At 55.2% G+C, this 19556-nt stretch overlaps 6 protein-coding genes and 1 non-coding gene across 7 annotated transcripts; 5 read left to right on the top strand and 2 right to left on the bottom strand.

Annotated features, from left to right (window-relative positions):
- Positions 1 to 277: 277 nt before the first annotated feature.
- CHGG_08495 (uncharacterized protein) lies at positions 278 to 3315 on the top strand (the record flags this gene model as incomplete). Its single annotated transcript, XM_001226421.1, has 5 exons — positions 278 to 561; positions 636 to 1676; positions 1827 to 1993; positions 2931 to 2971; positions 3061 to 3315. 5 exons carry the CDS (start codon positions 278 to 280, stop codon positions 3313 to 3315), a joined length of 1788 nt encoding a protein of 595 aa, XP_001226422.1.
- Positions 3316 to 4417: 1102 nt separating this feature from the next.
- CHGG_08494 (uncharacterized protein) lies at positions 4418 to 4916 on the bottom strand (the record flags this gene model as incomplete). The annotated part of the gene is made up of 3 exons (XM_001226420.1): positions 4418 to 4516; positions 4706 to 4737; positions 4841 to 4916. 3 exons carry the CDS (start codon positions 4914 to 4916, stop codon positions 4418 to 4420), a joined length of 207 nt encoding a protein of 68 aa, XP_001226421.1.
- A 775-nt stretch (positions 4917 to 5691) lies between these two features.
- On the top strand, positions 5692 to 7218 carry CHGG_08493 (uncharacterized protein; the record flags this gene model as incomplete). Its single annotated transcript, XM_001226419.1, has 2 exons — positions 5692 to 7121; positions 7185 to 7218. 2 exons carry the CDS (start codon positions 5692 to 5694, stop codon positions 7216 to 7218), a joined length of 1464 nt encoding a protein of 487 aa, XP_001226420.1.
- Positions 7219 to 10220: 3002 nt separating this feature from the next.
- On the top strand, positions 10221 to 12677 carry CHGG_08492 (uncharacterized protein; the record flags this gene model as incomplete). The annotated part of the gene is made up of 5 exons (XM_001226418.1): positions 10221 to 10310; positions 10493 to 10865; positions 11199 to 11299; positions 11576 to 11911; positions 12309 to 12677. 5 exons carry the CDS (start codon positions 10221 to 10223, stop codon positions 12675 to 12677), a joined length of 1269 nt encoding a protein of 422 aa, XP_001226419.1.
- Positions 12678 to 13435: 758 nt separating this feature from the next.
- On the top strand, positions 13436 to 14727 carry CHGG_08491 (uncharacterized protein; the record flags this gene model as incomplete). The annotated part of the gene is made up of 2 exons (XM_001226417.1): positions 13436 to 14307; positions 14358 to 14727. The coding sequence occupies 2 exons, from the start codon at positions 13436 to 13438 to the stop codon at positions 14725 to 14727; spliced, it is 1242 nt and encodes a 413-aa protein (XP_001226418.1).
- A 1171-nt stretch (positions 14728 to 15898) lies between these two features.
- Positions 15899 to 15986, bottom strand: CHGG_11394. Its single transcript has one exon. It is a non-coding gene; the product is annotated as a tRNA-Tyr (tRNA).
- A 1145-nt stretch (positions 15987 to 17131) lies between these two features.
- CHGG_08490 (uncharacterized protein) lies at positions 17132 to 18941 on the top strand (the record flags this gene model as incomplete). Its single annotated transcript, XM_001226416.1, has 5 exons — positions 17132 to 17729; positions 17868 to 17958; positions 18017 to 18225; positions 18279 to 18427; positions 18570 to 18941. The coding sequence occupies 5 exons, from the start codon at positions 17132 to 17134 to the stop codon at positions 18939 to 18941; spliced, it is 1419 nt and encodes a 472-aa protein (XP_001226417.1).
- Positions 18942 to 19556: the final 615 nt, after the last annotated feature.

Here is a 19556-nt window from a genome sequence, read left to right as displayed (position 1 = left end):
TTCCTCTGGGGCATGCAGTTGGTTGGGAAGGCTGACCGGTGCCGACGTGCTTCTGCGTTAGCGTGCCATGTTGCCGGGAACTTAGGACTCGGCACCTCGACTCTCTTGGCTGACTCTCTTGGCTAAGGGACGCCACGAGGCTGTGAGCCTGCGAGGGCAGAGACATAAGTCAGTTTGGTCGCCATGCTTTGTAGGCGGACATCCTCCCGCACTACTCCAAACGCACGCTTTCCCCTCGGTGCCCCTTGATTTCCTCGCAACTCGGACCACCGTCACCATGGGTTTCACCACCCTTTGGAAGAGGCTATCGCCTCGCCAGCTCAATGTTGCTATCCAGACCTTCTCCCTGATCAGTATCTTCTTCGAAGGATACGACCAGGGTGTTATGGGAGGAGTGAACGCCTCTCCTCGCTACGTCACCGAAGTTGGCATCGGTCTGCCAGACGGCACCATCACAGATACTGTTCATCAAGGAGGTATCGTTTCAGTGTACTACCTCGGTTGCATTTTTGGTTGCTTCGCCGGCGGCTGGGCCGCCGACAGGATAGGGCGGATCAACGGGTGAGTACCTATTTGATCTCTTGATCCTTCGCGCCATCTACCTAGGCAACGCTAGTAGCTGACAGTCAAGCCAGTCTCTTCTTCTCAGCCATCGTTGCCCTCATCGGCGGCGCCCTTCAAGCGGCGACACAGTCGAGCGACTTCCTTATCGTAGCGCGCGTCATCACAGGCATAGGCACCGGCGCCCTGACCGGCATCACCCCCGTTCTTGTCTCCGAAACATCCACAGCAGTACACCGCGGCGGATTCCTAGGATACGTCTTCATCGCCAACTACCTTGGCATCGCAGTCGCTTATTGGATCTCCTTCGGGCTCGCCTTCGTCGAAAACGGATACTCCGAGGTGCGTTGGCGTTTCCTCCTCGCCTTCCAATGCGTCCCCGCCATCCTCCTCCTCGCCGGCATCAAACTGCTCCCCGACAGCCCGCGCTACCTGGCCTCCGCCGGACGACTCGACGACGCCCGCGAGGTCCTCGAACACGTCCGCGGCGGCTACGGGCCCGAAGTCGAACAGGAATTCCTCGAGATCGCGGCCGTGGCCAAAGGCAGCCAGAAGAGCTCGCCCATCCAGTTCGCCAAGATCCTCGCCGGCCGCGGCGGCAAGCCCGGCGCGCACCTCGGTCGCCGCGCCTGGCTCTGCTTGTGGCTACAGATCATGGCGTCGTGGACCGGCATCACCGCGGTCACGGCGTATTCGCCCGTGCTGCTCTCCGCGGCCGGCTACAGCGAGCTGACACAGAACGGCTTGGCCGGCGGGCTCAACACGGTCGGTATCGTTGGTACCATTATCAGCGCGCAGATTGTTGACCGGCTTGGGCGGCGTGCTTGCCTCATGGGCGGCTCTTTTGGGCTGTTGGTGGTGAATTTGGTGGCGGCGAGCCTGTACGAGGCTTCCAGGGGCAACCCCGAGCGTGCCTCGACTTTTGCTCCCGCCGCGGTCGCCATGCTGTTCTTGTTCAACATCTGCTACGCGGCGACGTGGGGCACCGTGGCGTTTTTGGTGCCGACCGAGATCTGGCCGTCGGATATGCGAGCGCAGGGTAACGGGTTCGGCATCACCGGTTGGGCTATCGGTGTCGGCTGGACGGTGCTGGTCAACCCCATCATGTTTGAGAGGTTGGAGAACAGGACCTACTTTCTCTTTGCTGGGTTGAATTTGTTGTGGATTCCAATTATTTTCTTGTGTAAGTTTGCTTCCCCCTTTGCAAAGATGATATGGGTGCTAATCATCTCTGTCTGGACAGTTTACCCCGAGACCGCACACAGATCCCTCGAGTCGATCGACGCCCTATTCTCTACCAAGAGGCCATTCAACTGGGATATGGAACGGGCGTATCGTGAACGCGGGAATGTCCTCCGTGACAGAGAACAGTCAGATGCGTCCGGCATGGAGGATGGGAGTGAAGTGGATAAGGGAAAGGAACTTGTCCACGGTGAGCATGTTTAAGATCCATTGTCATGGATTGCCTTAAACGGCATGCTGGGGTAGTATGTACGACATCCGGTGGCTGCGTCTGGAAAACTCCGCAGACAATATTTTCTCCGTGTCAAAGTCAGATCTTGTCTGTCACGCGTCGGCCCAGTTCAACGTGTCCATGCTATCCACAATGGCGGTGCCTATATCCCTTCTGTCATCTTTTTATAGGTACTATCCTCAATCTGATATCGGTTCCACCGTGTTGTGACTTGACGCGACTCCTGGCCGAGCGAATACCACCGAAGAAAACAATATTGCCGCCGCAGTGTCCGGGTAACACCCCCCCCAGTCCGTACTCTATCTAAGGTTGATCATTGTATAGGGGCAGGTGGCTAGTTTGGCTCTCCTCATCCCCCTTTCTCCTTGTTTCTAGCACCGTGAGGTTGAACTTTATGTCTAGCTTCGATTGTATGCACTCCCGCAACTTTGTGCACGAGTCACATGGCTTTTTGCTAACAATGATACGTGCTCCACGATTCCTCGGTTGCAACAGGAAGAGCTGAAGGAAATCGTCCTTGACCGTGTCTTCCTCCTTGTAGTCCCCGAAGATGTAGTTTCTCTTGACATAGAAACACATTAGCATCGCTTCGGCGTGGGAGGCAAAGAAGTTTCCAGGTTTGCCCTGGTCGCAGGCGTGACGGGCGAACTCGAAGACGAATGCTCGTGTAATTTTCATTGTTTCTTGCTGCCAGTATTGACAGTTCAGTTGCTCAAATCCATCGCCGGGAGGAAGAAATTCTTGATCGTCTGGGCCTGTGAAACCGCTGAGCGCCCCGACGAGGGGGAAGGGTTTTCCACGATCCAGAAAAGCACAAGTCTTGGACAGGCTTGAAATGTGAATTCCAGTTCTAGGGGTTACAGATGATATTGTGTTAGTGTGTGCCAACTTGTAGAAGAAGGCATCGTCGACATTGTCCACTGCGAGACTCTTCGGGTATGGCTCCACGAGAGGGACTGCCTCCCCAAGCAACCCTCTGATAAACTTTCGTGTCCTGCTTTGCGAAATACGGATTTTCTGAATAGCCAGGGTGCCGCTGGTGTCTCTCTTCGTCATTGACCTCGGATTCTTCAGCAAACTCGGCTGCAACCCTCCCACTGTTGTCTCGTATGTCGCTGCGCGCCCGCTCTCAAGAGGCTGTCAACGATGCGAGGTTGTCCCCAGAGAGCGGCCTCCATGAGCGGTGTACGGCCTTTGGTGTCCGCCGCATTCACGTCAACGACATGGTCGATAAAGAAGTCGACAGCTTTCGAATGGGTATTTCGGATAGCGATGGATAGTAAGGAGCCTCCCTCCTCAGGATCCCGAGCTTTTAGTAGGAATTGCGGGTTTGGCGATTGGGACAACGAGTCTTCCATCCCGGGTACATCTCCTGCCACTGCTTTAGCAACAACAGTTGCTGATGTCGAGGGGCTGCCGCTCTCCATGCTTGTGATGAAATTATTTCCGGTGGAGATCTTCTCTAGCCCAAGACAAATCATACGGTGCTTTTCGGTCTCAGTGTCCTTCGGTTGTGGTGCAAGGAGGCCGCACCATGCTTGGGATCAATTTCGAAGTCCAAGCCCTCCGTCCTGGGATGGTCTTCGAACGGAAACAGGATCGTGTACGAGGCGGCAAAGCTCTGTACCCTACCACGGTAACTGCAAGGAGCATAGTCAAACACGTGGTGGTCCGAAGGTCTAACATATTCGTATCGTCCCCGCGTGTCTTGAAGGAAGCTACCAAAGCCCCCCCGTCGACTGAACTGTTCGGGTCTATGTTCGTGGGATTTGTGACAAAAAGGGCAAAGGACTGTGACGTTTTCGGCCGTCCAAAACAGTGCGAGGGCGGCAGGCATATTTCTTTTTCTCTCTGCCTGCTTACATGCATCCGGAGTCGCACCAATTAGCAATCCCGGCTGCGAGAAGGGGTGGCAACTAGAATTGATTTTGAATCGGACACTCGAAAAGTCCCACATCGTGACATGATAACAATGGTCGCTGGATAAGCAAAGTGTTGACAGGCGCGTCGGCACGGTCGAGGTGTTCCCACTCGGCCCTCAACACTGTCGTCGGTAGCTTTGCATTGCGCCCAATGGGTGCCCAACCAACCCAACATGAGATGAAAACGGATGGTAACACTGCATGAGACTTAGCCTCAACTAATTGCTGTCGTTTAGCCCGACGATTATCGGAAACCCCCGGCGGTCAACATCGACTTGATCGATAGGTACCTAAGGTAGGTTGTTTATTCAGCTTACATTTATTCTTGTGCTTCATTGGCGCTGCCAACACCGCAACTCGGGTTCACGATATTCGCCGCCGAATGGCCGACCAGACATACGTGAGGATTACCACCGTTGTTATTGTAGGCCCGTCATTTCCCCCGCCCTTGGTTGATTACCTATGCTGCCGGTGCAACAGCAGCTATCGACTTCGGATACTTCCCGCTCTCTTTTGCTCCCCAGTAGTGGTAATCCAGAAATCGGTAGCTCTGTGTCAGCTGGGACCCAGCATTGACAAAGTGGCACCGCGAAAAGCAGGTAGTTCTTGGGTGTCACAGCCAACGAATACCGCATGAAGGTGAAAGCGTAAATGACAAGGGCCCCGGTCATCGGGGCCGGATATCCTGGGGAAATATACCATTAGTACGCTGTGTGCGAGGCTCAACCCCATGTTACTGACGTCTTACATTTCCGTACTTTTCCTGCTGTCCGGCGATCGCTGCAAGAGGGAATGCCAAAGTTGGAAACTGGCCCTCCAAAGTCTATGGGTGATGGCACGGGGTCAGCGCAACATTTTCAGCCCTTTGTGTACAAAGTCTTACGGGTAGAACAAAAAATAGTCCAGCTCTGTTGGATCGAATACGGGCGTTGATCGCCTTGATCTTCCGCAGTAGCCATGGTGACGGGTGTTTCTAGTGGCCGATTGGAGTAAAACATTTGTGTTTCGGTGTACGAGGACGAGACTTGGAGAAAAACGGCAGCTCGTTCAGTCGCCAAATAACCACGCCCGGTCTTGGTATGCCTTTTCGGGGGCCAGAAACCTTAAAGGGGGCGGAAGGCTCGGAGAGCTGGCAGACCAACGGGGTTTAGCTTCCTTTATAACGATTTCTCTCACATACGCAACCCCTGAAAAGAAAGAAAGACAATAAGGAGCGAAACATGCAATACTGAGTGAAATCAAAAACCGGACTCGCCATTGTATGCGGTCATTCAAGAGGCCTGCTTATAGGGCACGCCATGTTAACTTCAACAAAACCCGCGTTAAAGCGTCTGGGACAGGGGACTCCTGGCGGGCCAGTGTTGTTGGTTCGGATCGCGGGAAAAGAAGCGTCCGAGGACGATGTGTGGGCGTCAGAAACAGACAAGACCTGATTGAATGGCTACATGTACCTGTGACAATAGTCCACTAGATACCATAATCTTACCCAACCCGCTGCTTTCTTGCTTTTCGTAACCGATCATCAACCAATCCGAGCCCGAAGGGTCTGAAACAAAAGATGCCCAAGTGCCTTGGAGGCGTACTGGTGTAACAGGACTCCCAGGAAGGGCGGCCTTGTTAGAGTCGAGTTGAGGGGGTAAGTGGGCCGAAAGAAGGGGCCATGACGCAAAGTATGGCTAGCAGCATATAAGACACTACCGCGCTGTTCATCAGACGAATCATCACTTCCCCCACATGGGTCTTTTTAACGTGCTATGGAGGATCTCCAGATTGGTGTGCGGATTGCTCTTTTTGGTGTTCAGACTCACCATTGACAGACTGCACGACTCCTTTACCAGTTTACTATTTCCAGACGTCAAACACCCCTCCCTCAGCATGTCGTCTTCCGACGTCATCCCAACAAGAGGCCCCCGCCGCGGCAAGAATACAATGCGTGCCGTCGTCTGGGAAGGCAAGCCCTACGAGATGGCGGTCCGCGATGTCCCCAAGCCCGAGATCATCCACAGCCAAGACGCCATCGTGCGCATCACCACCGCTGCCATCTGCGGCACAGACCTGCACACCTACCACGGCATCTTCGGCAGCCCCACCCCGCCATGGACGATGGGACACGAAGGCGTCGGCATCATCACCGAGGTCGGTCACGCCGTCGGACACTTCAAACCCGGCGACCGAGTCCTCATCCCGTGCTCCGCCAACTGCGGCTTCTTCTCCGTCGACAAGCGCCAACGAGACCAGGGGCATCTCTACGGCGCCGGACCCCAGTTCAGCCCCGACGGCGGCGCCCAAGCCGAGTACCTGCACGTCCCCTTCGCAGACGACTCGCTGGTCGCCATCCCGGACGACTTCTCCTCGGACCTCGACTGGCTCTTCCTCACCGACATCTTCATCACGGCGTGGGCGGGGCTCGACTACGCACATTTCCAGGCGGGCGACTCGGTGGCCGTCTTCGGCGCCGGCCCCGTTGGCCTGCTGTGCGCGTACGCGGCCATCCTCCGCGGCGCGTCCAAGGTGTATGCGATCGACCATGTACGCGAGCGGCTTGACAAGGCGGCTTCGGTTGGGGCCGTTCCCATTGATTTTAGCTCTAATGCGGGCACCGCGAGCGAGCAGATCTTGCGCCGCCAGCCGTTGGGTGTCGAGAGGAGTGTGGATTGTATTGGCCAGGAGTGTCTGGATCATGATCTTAAGCCGCGGCAGAATTATGTTCTTCAGGAAGCGGTTCGGGTGACGAAGTACAATGGGGGGATTGGGATACTGGGAGTATACATTGCCCAGGGGAAATCGGCTGGGGCGCCGCGCGGGGATTTGATGGATAAGGACTTGGCGATCGCCATGCCAGAGATATTCAAGAAGAACCTGTCCTTCGGGTCCGGGCCTGTCAATCCCTCGCTTTATGAAATCATGCCCACGGCTGTTGAACTTGTCAAGAACGGGAGGGCAAAGTTGAGCTGGATTACAACGTCACAAATTGGGATTGAGGATGCCCCGAAGGCTTACGAGCGGTTTGACCAGAAGTTGGAGATCAAGGTGGTCATTCGCTTTCCTTGGGCGAGGGAACACCCGCTTGTCCTGCCTGAGCCGGTTGCTGAAGTGGAGACTCCCGGTGAAGAGGCTCAAGAGAGCAGCAGGTTTGAGGAGAAGTCGCCGGTTAAGGCTCCGATGTAAGTGGGGAAGAACAAGTACATATTTTATTGTTGTTTGCTACTCGCTAATGCCAAACATAGCAGAAAGAAACCCCAGAGGCCTTCTCCATCCTAGGACTCAGGAGGACGCTGGAGAGGGACGTCTTAGAATCTGCGGGAAAAAGTGTTGGGGCAGGCATGGAAGCGATCAAAGAGGGCATTGCTTGTAACATTAGGGCCGCGATTGTAGTGGGATGCAATAGTTGTAGGGAAGGGCTCCCAAGCACCCACGAAATACTATCAAGCACCCAGCTATACCTAATCGGGGTAATCGTTTTTCTTTTACCAGTGACGGGCCGTCAGCTCGCGTAACGTATGTAATTCACGTAAAACAGGGCTAACAGCGCCAAAAGTTCTGAGATTCCCCCAATGGCACAGCAAAATCATCATGTCAATTGACGTTGTTGTGACATAAGAACTCCCCTTCAGGCACCTCTAGCAGCCACTTGCCGTCAGGTAGCGGCTTGGCTGTCAGTCGGAACTTGCAGCCGGTCATCTGGGCGCTGGACTTCCTCCGCTTGCTCTCGTGAATTTCGGCGGAGCGTTGATCCTTGTACTTGCGAGCCTTGGCACATCTGAACTTGTATTTGAGTCCTTTTTCCCATTCTTGACGATGCTATAGCTGTGTGCCTGTCCGTGAGTGCAGATATCTTGAAACAGGTTGTCTAGGCTCTCGTAGATCTTGACGGGCCGCACGGTCGAGGGATGGTTCATTACCGCCGCATGCTGATATTGAAAAACCTTGACGGCTTACTATATCCCGGCTCGAGCAAAAAGAGCAGCTCCTGGCGAGTGAGCGGGAGGTTGACGGTACGTTGCTGGCTTAGGGCACCTAATCGGTTCGATCCACAGCCCGCTCCTTCCCTCGGGCTGGTACCCAACCGCTCTTGCCTTCGAGAGCAGTCACTCTACGGCTTAGAGGAAGGAACGGCTTCAACAAATAAGCCGCTTAAGGTCGTAAGCCGAAGAGAGAGCACTCGCTGCTGTGAGCGAATATGTCCCGGCTCGTGGATACCCGCCTTGCACCACTTAAGTTCCGTGGAATGCTCTGTCATGGCAAAAGGTACCTAGAAGTGCATCGAGAGGGTCAGTTTGAGCCCCTAAGCATAAAAGAAATGGCAGCGTACCGGCGTGAGGGCATTACATGAAGAGATCGGGTCGTCGATGTGACTGGGTCGTCGGCAATGTTGCTGCTGCTTCGACGCTGTTGATCTCGAAGCGACTTTGCGGATGTCACGCATCGGTATGGTATGCTGGCCAGGTGACAGCGGCCCGAAATTTTGGTAGTTAGTGGCTGGGCATTAATTAGTATTTTCAGGATCAGGGCGAGGCCCGCGGCAGTGGGAATAAGACAGAGACACAGAGACACAGACATCATCATCAATGGACTGGTTGCCCCTCTTTCATCACCTTTTGGCACCCAATCACCTTGGTACAGTCAATTCGTAGCTGTTGGCTTTCCAACATCAGTCTTCGGTGCAACATCTAACAGGTTATTTAGTTGGGGGGTCTGGCTTTCTTGATCCCGTGGTTGACTCCGTGGGATTTCAACAACAAATGTGAATCCATTTGGCTATTGAGGCGGTTGTGGTGAGGAATCCAGCTGTCTTAAAGATTGGTTTTCCGCCTCCAAACGGCGTATTCGAGCTTGCAACTGCTGGTTTTTCGCTTCCAACTCTTGGACCTTTGCCTCACAGAATTGTAGCTGCTCGGAAAGAGACATGATTCTCGATAGCGAGTATTAGCGACTGACGATGGCCGTGCTTGCTTCAGAGAAGACGAGAGCGAGGGAACAAGCCAGCATGTTTTCTGACCTTACTGGATCGGGGGGGCTCGCCAGAGCCCTCCCCATTCGGTAAGGTCAAACCCCGCGCCTTCCAACAGCTCATGGGCCACCACGGGGGCTGTATGGCGCTTGTCATGGGCCTTGATTCACACGGCGCTCATTGGGTTGATCCCAGTGAATTCGGGGTTTGTGCAGACAGTTTCTGGGTGGGTTTTGGACCCGAATGCCAAGGGTAGAGTTTGTTACTACATTGAATTGGGCTTAGCGTTCTGCTTTTAAGCATATGCGTTGAAGGTTGACGAAGACTTCCACTCTTTGGTCGTGCAGGACTAGCGCCGTGATTCAAAGGCGCGATTCAAAAGGCGCGCGTTTCAAAGACGATGCAACACTAACGCCGCTTTTCCCTCGTCATGCAGCACCAGCACGGGTCAAGCAAGTGTCGGTTGTCTGGGACCACGACCGGACGCTGTTTGGTTGGGCTTTGCACCGGACATTGGTCACGAACGAACGGGCGTCCAAAACTGCCGGTGGTCAATTTCTGACATCCCACGTTGCCGGACTTTTTCGTCGGAAGGAGAGCGAATTTGCACGAGTACAGATGACATGATGCATATCATGCATTCAAGTTCCCCATTGGGGAAACTCACCGCAGAAGGCCAAGATACAGGGCGCATTGATCACGCCCACAGACGGCAACGGCAGACCTCGACTTCGTCTCGCTCAAGAGTGTCAACACGATTGCACGCGGTGGCCCGCCTATACCCGCACCACCCGGCAGGCCGGGGTGCTGATCGCGTCGTGCTGCGAGCGCAGGCGAAGCACAACCGCGGACCCGGGAGCGCCTTTCACGCCGCCGGATGTGCTCCCCACGCAAGGCTCGCCCGTCGTGGCGTATCTGAACAACCAGGGCGCAGGACGCGTTGGGTTGGATCATGGGATCGATTGGCTGAGGGATAGATGATTCCTCTGTCGGGTGTACGCATGGTGTCAGCTTGTGCGACGGTACAGCAACCGGGGTTGGCGGTCTTTCTTTCGTAACTACATGGCCGCACATCGTCTAGCTGCATGTGCAGAACCGGGGTGTCTAGGATGCTGGGGAGTATAAAACTCCAAGTTCATTGCACCCGTTCAGTGCCATTCTTTTCTCACCTCTCCAGGCTCGAACCCGCCACAGAGTGATCATTTGCTCACTGACCTGGCCGACTCGGACCACTCGGTAAGTCCTGTGTCGACATTCACCTTCACAGATACCTTGTCGGCTAAGAGGCATGTGAAGACAACCCCATCCCGTTATGGACCCAAACAAGATTCCCAACAGTAACTCCTGGGCCAATTCGGCGGCCCTAGAAGATGATATCTGGAATCCGGATTGGGACGAGTTCGTAATCGACTGGCTGCACCCATCACCCCAGGCCCCCCACCGACCTTACTTTCGATTGCGATTGGCAAACGGACCTCGGCGATCTGATGAAGTGGGCAACTGTTTGGGAGGAGTCTCCAGAGGCTACTCAAAACTCTGGGCTGTTACAAGATGTTGTTCCCCTCGTGGCTACCCGAGTCCTAGAGCGCTGACCCTCTTCAGGATGCTGAATTCGCCGTTTCCACCACGGATGATAACATACGTTTTCAGTACGAAACGGCTCAGTCGATTCAGGAGCTCAATCAAACGGCACCTCTGCCCCCTACCAACGATCCGACGCCGGACCGCGTGGGATATCTCCCCACTTCCATACTTGATCGTACCGCTTGGGAGTCAAACACCGAAGCTGAGAAACGAAAAGATGTCTACAGTACAGGAGTCGCCCTGGTCTTACCAACACAAAAATGGATCCCCGTTGAGGAAGAAGATCTGGCGCTCAAGGACCCAAATACAACAACACCGCAGCAGGCCAATGTCAAGCCCACCGCTTCTCGCTGTGCTCCGTGCAGATTTGCAGGTGTGCCACAGGTTTGGACATTTCCAAAGCCTTCTGTGAGCGAAGGATGACTAATGGGATTGCAGGCAAAGTGTGACGGCAGTGTCGGATCCGTTTGTTCTAGGTGTCGACATCTCGAATCAAAGGTCAATGGGGATACTCGGAGGCGAGCTGATAACGGGAGCCTCGCACAGGTGGTGGACGGCCTTACTCCGTTCCCGGTGCAACTGCTCGTCGAACCGAGTGAGGAGATGATGTCGTTACCCAGGATCATGTTTCTTGAGCTTGGTACTGTTTCAACGCCGCCTTTCGGGGGTATTCGGGAGGAGACAATACTGACGCGTTATACTACAGGTGAGGTCCAAGATCTTTTGGTCGCCTTGCGAGAGAAAATCGACCAAGTGTCCCAATTTAGCTCCGGCGAGTCTCTTGAGTCCCTTTTTGGTGGCAACTTGGTGTGTTACATTGATGACAAGGGTTTCTTCTCACACTACTCGACGACGAGCTCAGCAGTGGGGATCAAGAGACTCGCAACCACCGCGACCGCAGCAGCAGCATCAGGGGCTAATATCGTTGCCCCAGCGCTAAACGGGATTCAACTGGACGGATTCAGTGGTCGGAGGCTACCATCTTACATGTCGAAGATGGATGCCTTCGCGAATTTCGATGCAAGTTCCTCTTCTTCTAGCGTTATCGTGACTGGCAAGACGACAGACATTGACACGGCTTAGCATGGGACCTTGTTGACGGCGTGGAGCTGCGCGTACTGGCTCACAGTGCTGCTCAATTGGGATGACAACGCCTTATACCTAAACCCACTCACCGTCGGCCTTCACGGTGGTATAGACCTCGCCGATGCAAAAAATCTCGTCCTGGAGCTCACGTATTCGGTTGCCCACCATGTCCAAGTGCTCATCCAGGAACTCTGCTACAGGGCCGCGGTCTCCATGAGCGGGGCCGACAAGCACCACAATCCCACCACCATTTGCTGCGCTCTTTGGATCGTCTTTGCCGCCACTCACAAGTTTGAAAAGCGGAACTTTGCTGCAACAAGCCTGGCAAATTTGGTAAGTACACTCTCCATCTGAACCACTAGCGTCCTTACATATTACCTACCTACCCTCCCAAGCCTCGTCGTGGTTGACCAAAGCATTGTTCAGAGAAATTTCCTCAACAAACTTCATGAGAGGTCGAGAATGGCATTCCGATCTCTCGACCAGTACAAGTGGATCTCCAGTGCCCGTTGCTGCAGTTCCACGAGAGACCATCAAGGTGTCTTCGTCAAGTTAATCGCAGACGCAAGACGGCCAAAAGCTACCGCTAGCTTTGCTTTCGAGCGACACCTCAGAGAGGGACTCATATTCATACGCGATACCGACATCCTCAGCTCTGGGTGCGCCGTTCCAACGATCAATACCTGTTTAAGCGGCCTATTAGCTAACGACTACCAGATTCCGACCACAGCGTTACTCGGACGTTCTAGAAGCCAAAGTACCCTTCCTCCAAAATGACGAGTTATTCCAAAACGGAGGAACTGCCCGTTTGGGTCTGATGGTGCCGCGGCCTACGAACTCAACCTGGGACAATCACGTGTCAGGGTTGGGCATCACCCCCCGAACGGATAGACCTCTCATCCCGACCACCTCTACTCTCGACTTCAGCGCTTCCACGGCGCGTAACACAACCGTTCACGCACTCCGCCGTAACGCAATGGCCCTACGTCGGTCTGTCGCTGAAGCGGAAGCACGCCGATCTAAGCGCCGAGCATCGCGGTCCCCGTCCGTCTCGGGAATGAATCGGCGGGCAAAAACTTGTCCATCGGACACTGTCTGACGGGTGGTGGCCGGTGGCTACCCGTATTAGAGTTTATGTTGTTTGGGGTCGCACATGACTACTACACTGAATGAGGGTTACGAAGGAGGTTTGACATAGGTACAGACGAACGAAAAAATTTAGAGGGGGTAAAAACTTGAAGTGTTGGCATCCATGAATTTGTTTCAAGTTGTATCAAGTGCTGTGTGATCTTCGAGAAATGCCTGGATTGTTGCTGGAGAGTTTGTTAGCTGGAACTGTGTCCGAATCTTGACGACTTACACCGACGCGGCCCAAGTCGCTTGCACCAGCTGGCACGCCTGCTCCCGGGCCGATGAAATAGGAGCGCACTGGGAGCGGACCGGACCTCGCCAGGACGTGCAATTGCTCAGCTCTGCCAGCGAAGAGAAAATATTCGTCACGCAAAGCGCAGCCACGAGGGAAAGCAGTTTGGCGTGCCCCAGCGGTACCTCGAAAGGACACAACTTATGCACCCCACGAAGTAACTACCACAGGATAGATTAATGATAGATTAATGATCGGGAGCGAGGACCCCGTGACGGGCCCTGCCCGCGGGCCCCACCCATCGGAGCTGGTATAATTCCTGGGCCCGATGACCCCGCCCGCTACCGACACCGGACAGTTGAACTCCATGAGTCAATGCATAAATATTCAATGACAATTTCTCCACCACGCTCAGCAATTGCCATCCCCTACGAGCACGCCCTCGCCGGAGAAACGCTGTCCCCTTTCCCACGATTCACAACTTGCCATACATCATGCCTTCCAGGTCAGAGGTAACCTGCTTTGGTGCGGGCCCAGCACCTCTTCCTACTGAGGTAATTGAGGATGCTGCTCAGGCTCTTGTCAACTTCCGGGACACCGGACTCGGCATCGCCGAGCATTCGCACCGGTCGGCGATGGCTACAAATATCATCAACGAAGCCAAAGCCGACCTGGCGTCGTACCTCGATATCCCAGACGATTACGAGATTCTCTTCCTCCATGGCGGTGGGACGGGCGAATTTGCCGCTACGGCTTACAACTTGGTTGGCGCTTGGGTTGCGCGCAAACACAGCGAGCCTGGTGGCTCAGTACCGGAGCTCCAATCGGCCGTGAAGGACCTCAAGTTGGACTACATCGTCACTGGTAGCTGGTCGCAAAAGGCAGCCGCCGAAGCTGAGCGGCTCTTTGGCGCAGAGCATGTCAACATTGTGGCCGATAGCCGCAAGACGAATGACGGCAAGTTTGGAAAAATTCCAGATGAGAGTACCTGGAACCTCACTCCCGGTGCCGCCATGGTCTATTACTGCGACAACGAGACGGTTGACGGCGTCGAGTTCCCCGGGTTCCCCAAGTCCCTTGAGCCGGGGCCTGATGGACCAATCGTTGTAGCCGACATGAGCTCCAACATTCTTTCCAGGACGATCCCGATCAAGAATTTCGCGGCCATCTTCTTTGGCGCCCAGAAAAACCTCGGAACGACTGGTATCACCGTCGTGGTCATCAACAAGAAATTCCTACCCCCCACGACGTCTCAGCCCCCCCCGACTCTGATGAGGCAGCTGGGTCTGCCTGTTCCGCCTCGCATCTTCGAGTACGAGACTATTGCCAAAAACAACAGCCTCTACAACACACTCAGCATCTTCGAGTAAGCACTAACCCTTCAAACTAAGGTGTAGACTAATCAACTTCTTTCAGCGTGTACATCGCCGGTCAAGTTCTCAAGAGGCTGCTGCGACAGAGTCCCAAAGTGCAAGGACAGCAAGCTGTAGCCGAGCAGAAGGCCCAGCTGATCTACGGCGCCCTCGAGGCGCACCCCGATATCTATCGGATCATCCCTGACAAGTCGGCGCGGTCACGTATGAATATCTGCTTCAGAATCCAGGGCGGAGATTCGGCAGAGCAAGCCTTCTTGAGCGAGGCTGCTACCCTGGGGTTGACGGGGCTGAAAGGCCACCGTTCTATCGGCGGCATTCGCGCCAGTAATTACAACTCGGTTCCTGTCGAGGGTGCCGAGAAGCTTGCCAAACTGATTGGCACCTTCGCGGCGAAACAGGGGACTGCCTGATGAGGGGTCTGGCGCGGGACATTTGATTTCATTCACGGCGTCTTTGCAGCTCCATTTTGGAGGAGTCTTGTTGCATTCACGGATGGACAGACATTCATTCATCATGCTTGGCCTGTACGCATGCAGGGAGAGCCACGGAATCTATCCTTGATCTCTTGTTGTCTTCTGAAGGCTTAGGTTCTTTTGTGTTCACCCGACGAAAGGGAGGGGACACAATATCGCGCAACCAAAAGGGGTGCTGCTCACCCGGTCGGCGGACTGACCACCGCTCCGAGGGTTTTGCACTGCACAGGTTGCGCAATGGCAATTATGGTTTCAACATTCGGGTTGTCATAAAGGTGGAGAGGCGGCAGTGCTTCTTGGACATGAGAGACGAGTTGTCGAAGTCTACTTTCTTGATACTAGTCTATATAATCAACGCTGGCCACTCTTGCCGGATCTATCATCTCTTGTCTATTTTCCGATGTCTTTGATCGTCGATCTTGATGTGAATCACAGCGTTGTAGGACATCCACCTGGAGACTGGATTGTCCTTTTCTCGGCATGTGCCTGCCAAACTGCTAAGGGCTTAGGACGCCCTAGAAAATGCAACTGTCTTCCTTGGATTGAGTACAGAGATCGGAGGCCAGAGGTCATACACTGGAACGGATTAAGCTTAGTCTGGGCCGCTTTGATCCGCGGCCAGCTCTCGCCTTACTTATGTCCCCTGACTTCTGGGTGATCGAAGCTATTCACATTTAACGTTTCGATCCGGTAGCATGCAGTATCGTCCAAGGCGTCTGTCGGAATTAAGCTTGAGTTGCACATGTCTGTTATCTTCAGTTCTTCTTAAGTATCTAATCGTTGACTCGTGCTCAGCTAGGCACTATTGTGACTCATCCCCACTGCCATCCGGATCCCGGTCCTGTGAGCCCTGTCAAGTTGCGGTGCGTGCATCTCGTTGCCTTTCCCTTCCTTCAACAAGCATTAGTAGTGGCGGAGTGTCTTGTCTGTCTACCCATGTTGTCAGTTACGGCGCTTTGACCGTTTGTCGCTCGCTGTTTCTCTAGGCAGTCCGTCACTAAATGCAACCATGGAACTCCTTTCAGGCTAAAAAAGGTTTGCCTGTCCGGTCCATGTCAACAACCTGCGAAACCACCGATGAAGCTCGGAAAGCCCAGGCAAAAATGTGTCCCCTCGACCGGAATCGAGCCGGTGACCTTTCGGTATCGATAATTTCCATTACAGCCGAACGTGATAGCCAACTACACCACAAGGGGATTTCTTCAACGGAGATGCCCGGTGGATCCGGATGTCGGTTTGTGAGAGAGGCTGGCGAGCTGGCTTGGCCGACCATCGGCCTGGGCGGGCAAGGCGGGGTTCAACTTGATTTGTTGTGGGTGCTGAATTCTTCCTGGCTGAGGCCCCACTTAAAGAGGGGCTGGCCGTTGAAGCTGGTGTGGCTTGGAGCTGGGAAGGAAGCAAGGCCTGGAAATCAGCAGGAACAAGCCTTTCTTGGCTTGGAATGTCTGATCTTGGTGCAAGGCTTGACTGCATGCGAGCCGCTCGAGCCACTCCTTCCTGATCCTCCTTGGTGCTTCCCGCCAATCTAATCCGAACTGGGAAGGCGCCAGTTGAAGTAAAATGGCAACCCAGGCACCTCAGCATCAAATGAACAGGCCCGGGGGCAGGGTTTATTTTCGGGAGACCTAGCCTGCCAGCTGCCGTTTGCTACTTCGTACACGGCATGACAGAAGCACCGGGCATTCTTGCTCTCTTGACACTGCCCCGCAATCAACCAAATTCTCCCATCATCCTTCCAACCCAGAATCTATTTTCATCAGCCCATCATGTGAACTCATGTCCGCTTTCGCGGCTATTCGGCAATCTGCCCACCAAAAACCTTCCGGAACCCGGATCGCTTCGGGCGGAGTCGGTGGAGAGTATCTTGGGCCGAACGGAGGACCTCCCTCTGTTGTCGGCGCCCTTGGCACGGAACGGGAAGGTGACGGGTTCGATCTGGGGTAGAACCGTGCCCACTCAAGAGCCACTGCCAATTGTGCACCCGCCTGCGCGAGTTACACTGGCCGAGGCCCGCAAGGCCCAAAAAGGCGGCCAATCGCCTCCAGCGAGCCACTTGTGTGAATCCCCGGTGGCGGCTTGCATGCTGCCGTGGTAGTAGTGTGGCACTGCCAGCTGCCTGTTTGCGATCTGCCTTCCTTCCATGCGTGCCCCTGTCCACAACATGTGCAGCGAGGAAGCGGGAGCTGGGACCCGCGGGCTGCCCATGGCAATTAAATAAACAGGCAGGTCCTTTTCAAAATGAAAATACATAATACCACCACTCCCCTCTCACCCAGGGCATTATTCCGTCCCTGCTGGTTGGCACACTCCTTCCCCCTCCGCATCAACCACCACCACCACCATGAGGCTCTCCATCACCGCCCTCGCGGCGGGCCTCCTCCTCGCCCCCTACGCCGCCGCCTTCGGGCGCGGCACGGCGATGGACATCGGACCGGACGACGACACCATCTCGGCAGCCGACCTCCACAAGCGCGCCGAGACGACCAACGGCTGGGGCACCTTCGACCAGCTGATCGACCACGCCGACCCGGCGCTGGGCACCTTCAAGCAGCGCTACTGGTACGGCACCGAGTTCTGGAAGGGCCCCGGCTCGCCCATCTACCTCGTCACCCCCGGCGAGCAGACGGGCACGGGCTTCAACCGCACCTGGCTGGGCAGCGCGCGGCTGTCGGGCCTCATGGCCAACCAGACCGGCGGCGCCGTCGTCATCCTCGAGCACCGCTACTGGGGCGGCTCCTCGCCCTACGCGAACCTGACCGTCGAGAATCTGCAGTATCTCACGCTCGACAACTCGCTCAAGGATCTGACCTACTTTGCCAAGAACTTCGTGCCGCCGTTTGACGACTCCGGCGCGAGCTCGGCCGGCAAGGCCCCGTGGGTGTTTGCCGGCGGGTCGTATGCCGGTGCCCTGGCCGGGTGGCTGGCTGCGTTGGAGCCGGGTACGTTCTGGGCGTATATACAGTTCGAGCGGTGTCGTGGAGGCTGTGGGCGACTTTTGGCAGTATTTCGTCGCCCGTGCAGGAGGCGACGCCCAGGAATTAGCAGCTCCGATGTCAACGCTGTGATCAACTATGTAGATTTGGTGCTGAGCTTTGGGTCTAAGAAGCGGAAGCAGGAGTTGAAGAAAAAGTTCATGCTCGAGGACCTGGAAGATGGGGACTTTGCTGCGTGAGTGCTTCTGAGCGTGAGCGTCTTCTTTTGGGAACGACAGCTAACTGGTGTTAAGTGCGCTCGAATGGGGCCCGTGGCAATGGCAGTCGACCCAGTTCTACTCGGTCAAGAACACGGGTTACACGCCGTACTACCGCTTCTGCGACTACGTTGAGAACGTCTGGCCTAACTCCACGAACAAAGTGCCTGGCGCCCGGGGTGTCGGCCTGGCCAAGGCTCTGGACGGCTACGCCAAATACGTGAAGGAGGAGGTCATCCCTGGCTGTGAGTTTTACCCTCTCTTCCCCCCCATCGAGATTAACTAACCCCTCCCCCAGACTGCGAGAGTGCCGGCTACGCCGAATGGGAAGGCGAGCTCAACATTGAGTGCTTCAAAGGCCTGGACCCCAACAACGTCGCCTACAAGGACCTGACCCCCGGCAACTGGGTTAACCGACCAATGGAACTGGATGCTCTGCAACGAGCCGTACGTCCTTCCCCCATCCCTCCCCCCCACCATTACGCTTACTAACATTCCTTCCAGCTTCGAATGGTGGCAAAACGGCGCCCCGCTCACCGAAAAGACCCTCGTCTCGCGGCACGTCAACAACGACTACTGGCGCAAGCAGTGCCCGCTGCACTTCCCCGAGGGCGGGTACGGGCTCGAGTCGGGCAAGCGCGCCAAGGACGTCAACCGCTGGACGGGCGGCTGGGACGTCACCAACACGACGCGCGCCATGCACACCAACGGCCAGCACGACCCCTGGCGCGACGCCACGCTGTCCAGCGCCTTCCGCCCCGGCGGACCGGTGCACTCGTCCAAGCAGCTGCCAGTGCGGTTGGTGAAGGGGGGCGTTCATTGCTCGGATATGTACGGGCCGAATTGGGACGCGAATGAGGATGTGAAGAGGCTGGCGCTGGATGCGGCGGCGGAGATGAAGGGGTGGGTGGGGGAGTGGTATGAGGAGAAGGGCGTGAAGAAGCCGTGGGCGAAGAACTAGGGTGGGTTCATTAAGTTGGGGGATTGGATGTAGTCATGTAGATAGATGCCAGTTTTGGTCACATAATGTCGGATTTGGGATGAACTACACGACAGCTTGCGTAAGTTTGTTACATCTATCATGGATCGAAAAGATGAAGTGAAGTTCAACCAAGTCATACCGAAGTATCCAGTTTGATGAGCAGCCTTTTTCTATTCGGCATCATCCCCGCCATCCCTCTAATTATCGGCTGGACATAATTAGTGGGAGACTGAGGAACTTGTTGTGCCCTCCCCCCAGCCCCGAGCTTCACACGCCGCGGCAACCTTCCCCGGCTGGAATGTGTATGTGTCTGACAAACTTGAACATAGTGTCAAAGGGAATGGCGAGGCCTCGACTATGCTTTCCGATAAGCTAGTGTTATGTGACCGACCTCTTGAAGCACGTCAATGACTTCCGTGAACGGAGGTCGACGGTAACCGAACACAAAAAAGTACTGTACAGAGAACTCTCCAACCTGAGTCAGCACCTCGCAGCTCGGCATTGTAGATGTCCGTTCTCGGAGGTTTCCCCAACTCCCCCCTGCTGGAAAGTTTGCTGGTTACTGAACGCCTTTGCATACCTCCAGATTAATAA

This window comes from Chaetomium globosum, genomic scaffold (genome assembly GCF_000143365.1).
Source record: "Chaetomium globosum CBS 148.51 scaffold_6 genomic scaffold, whole genome shotgun sequence".
NCBI classification, from domain to species: Eukaryota; Fungi; Ascomycota; class Sordariomycetes; order Sordariales; family Chaetomiaceae; genus Chaetomium; species Chaetomium globosum.
This window is presented reverse-complemented; position numbering and strand designations above follow the sequence as displayed.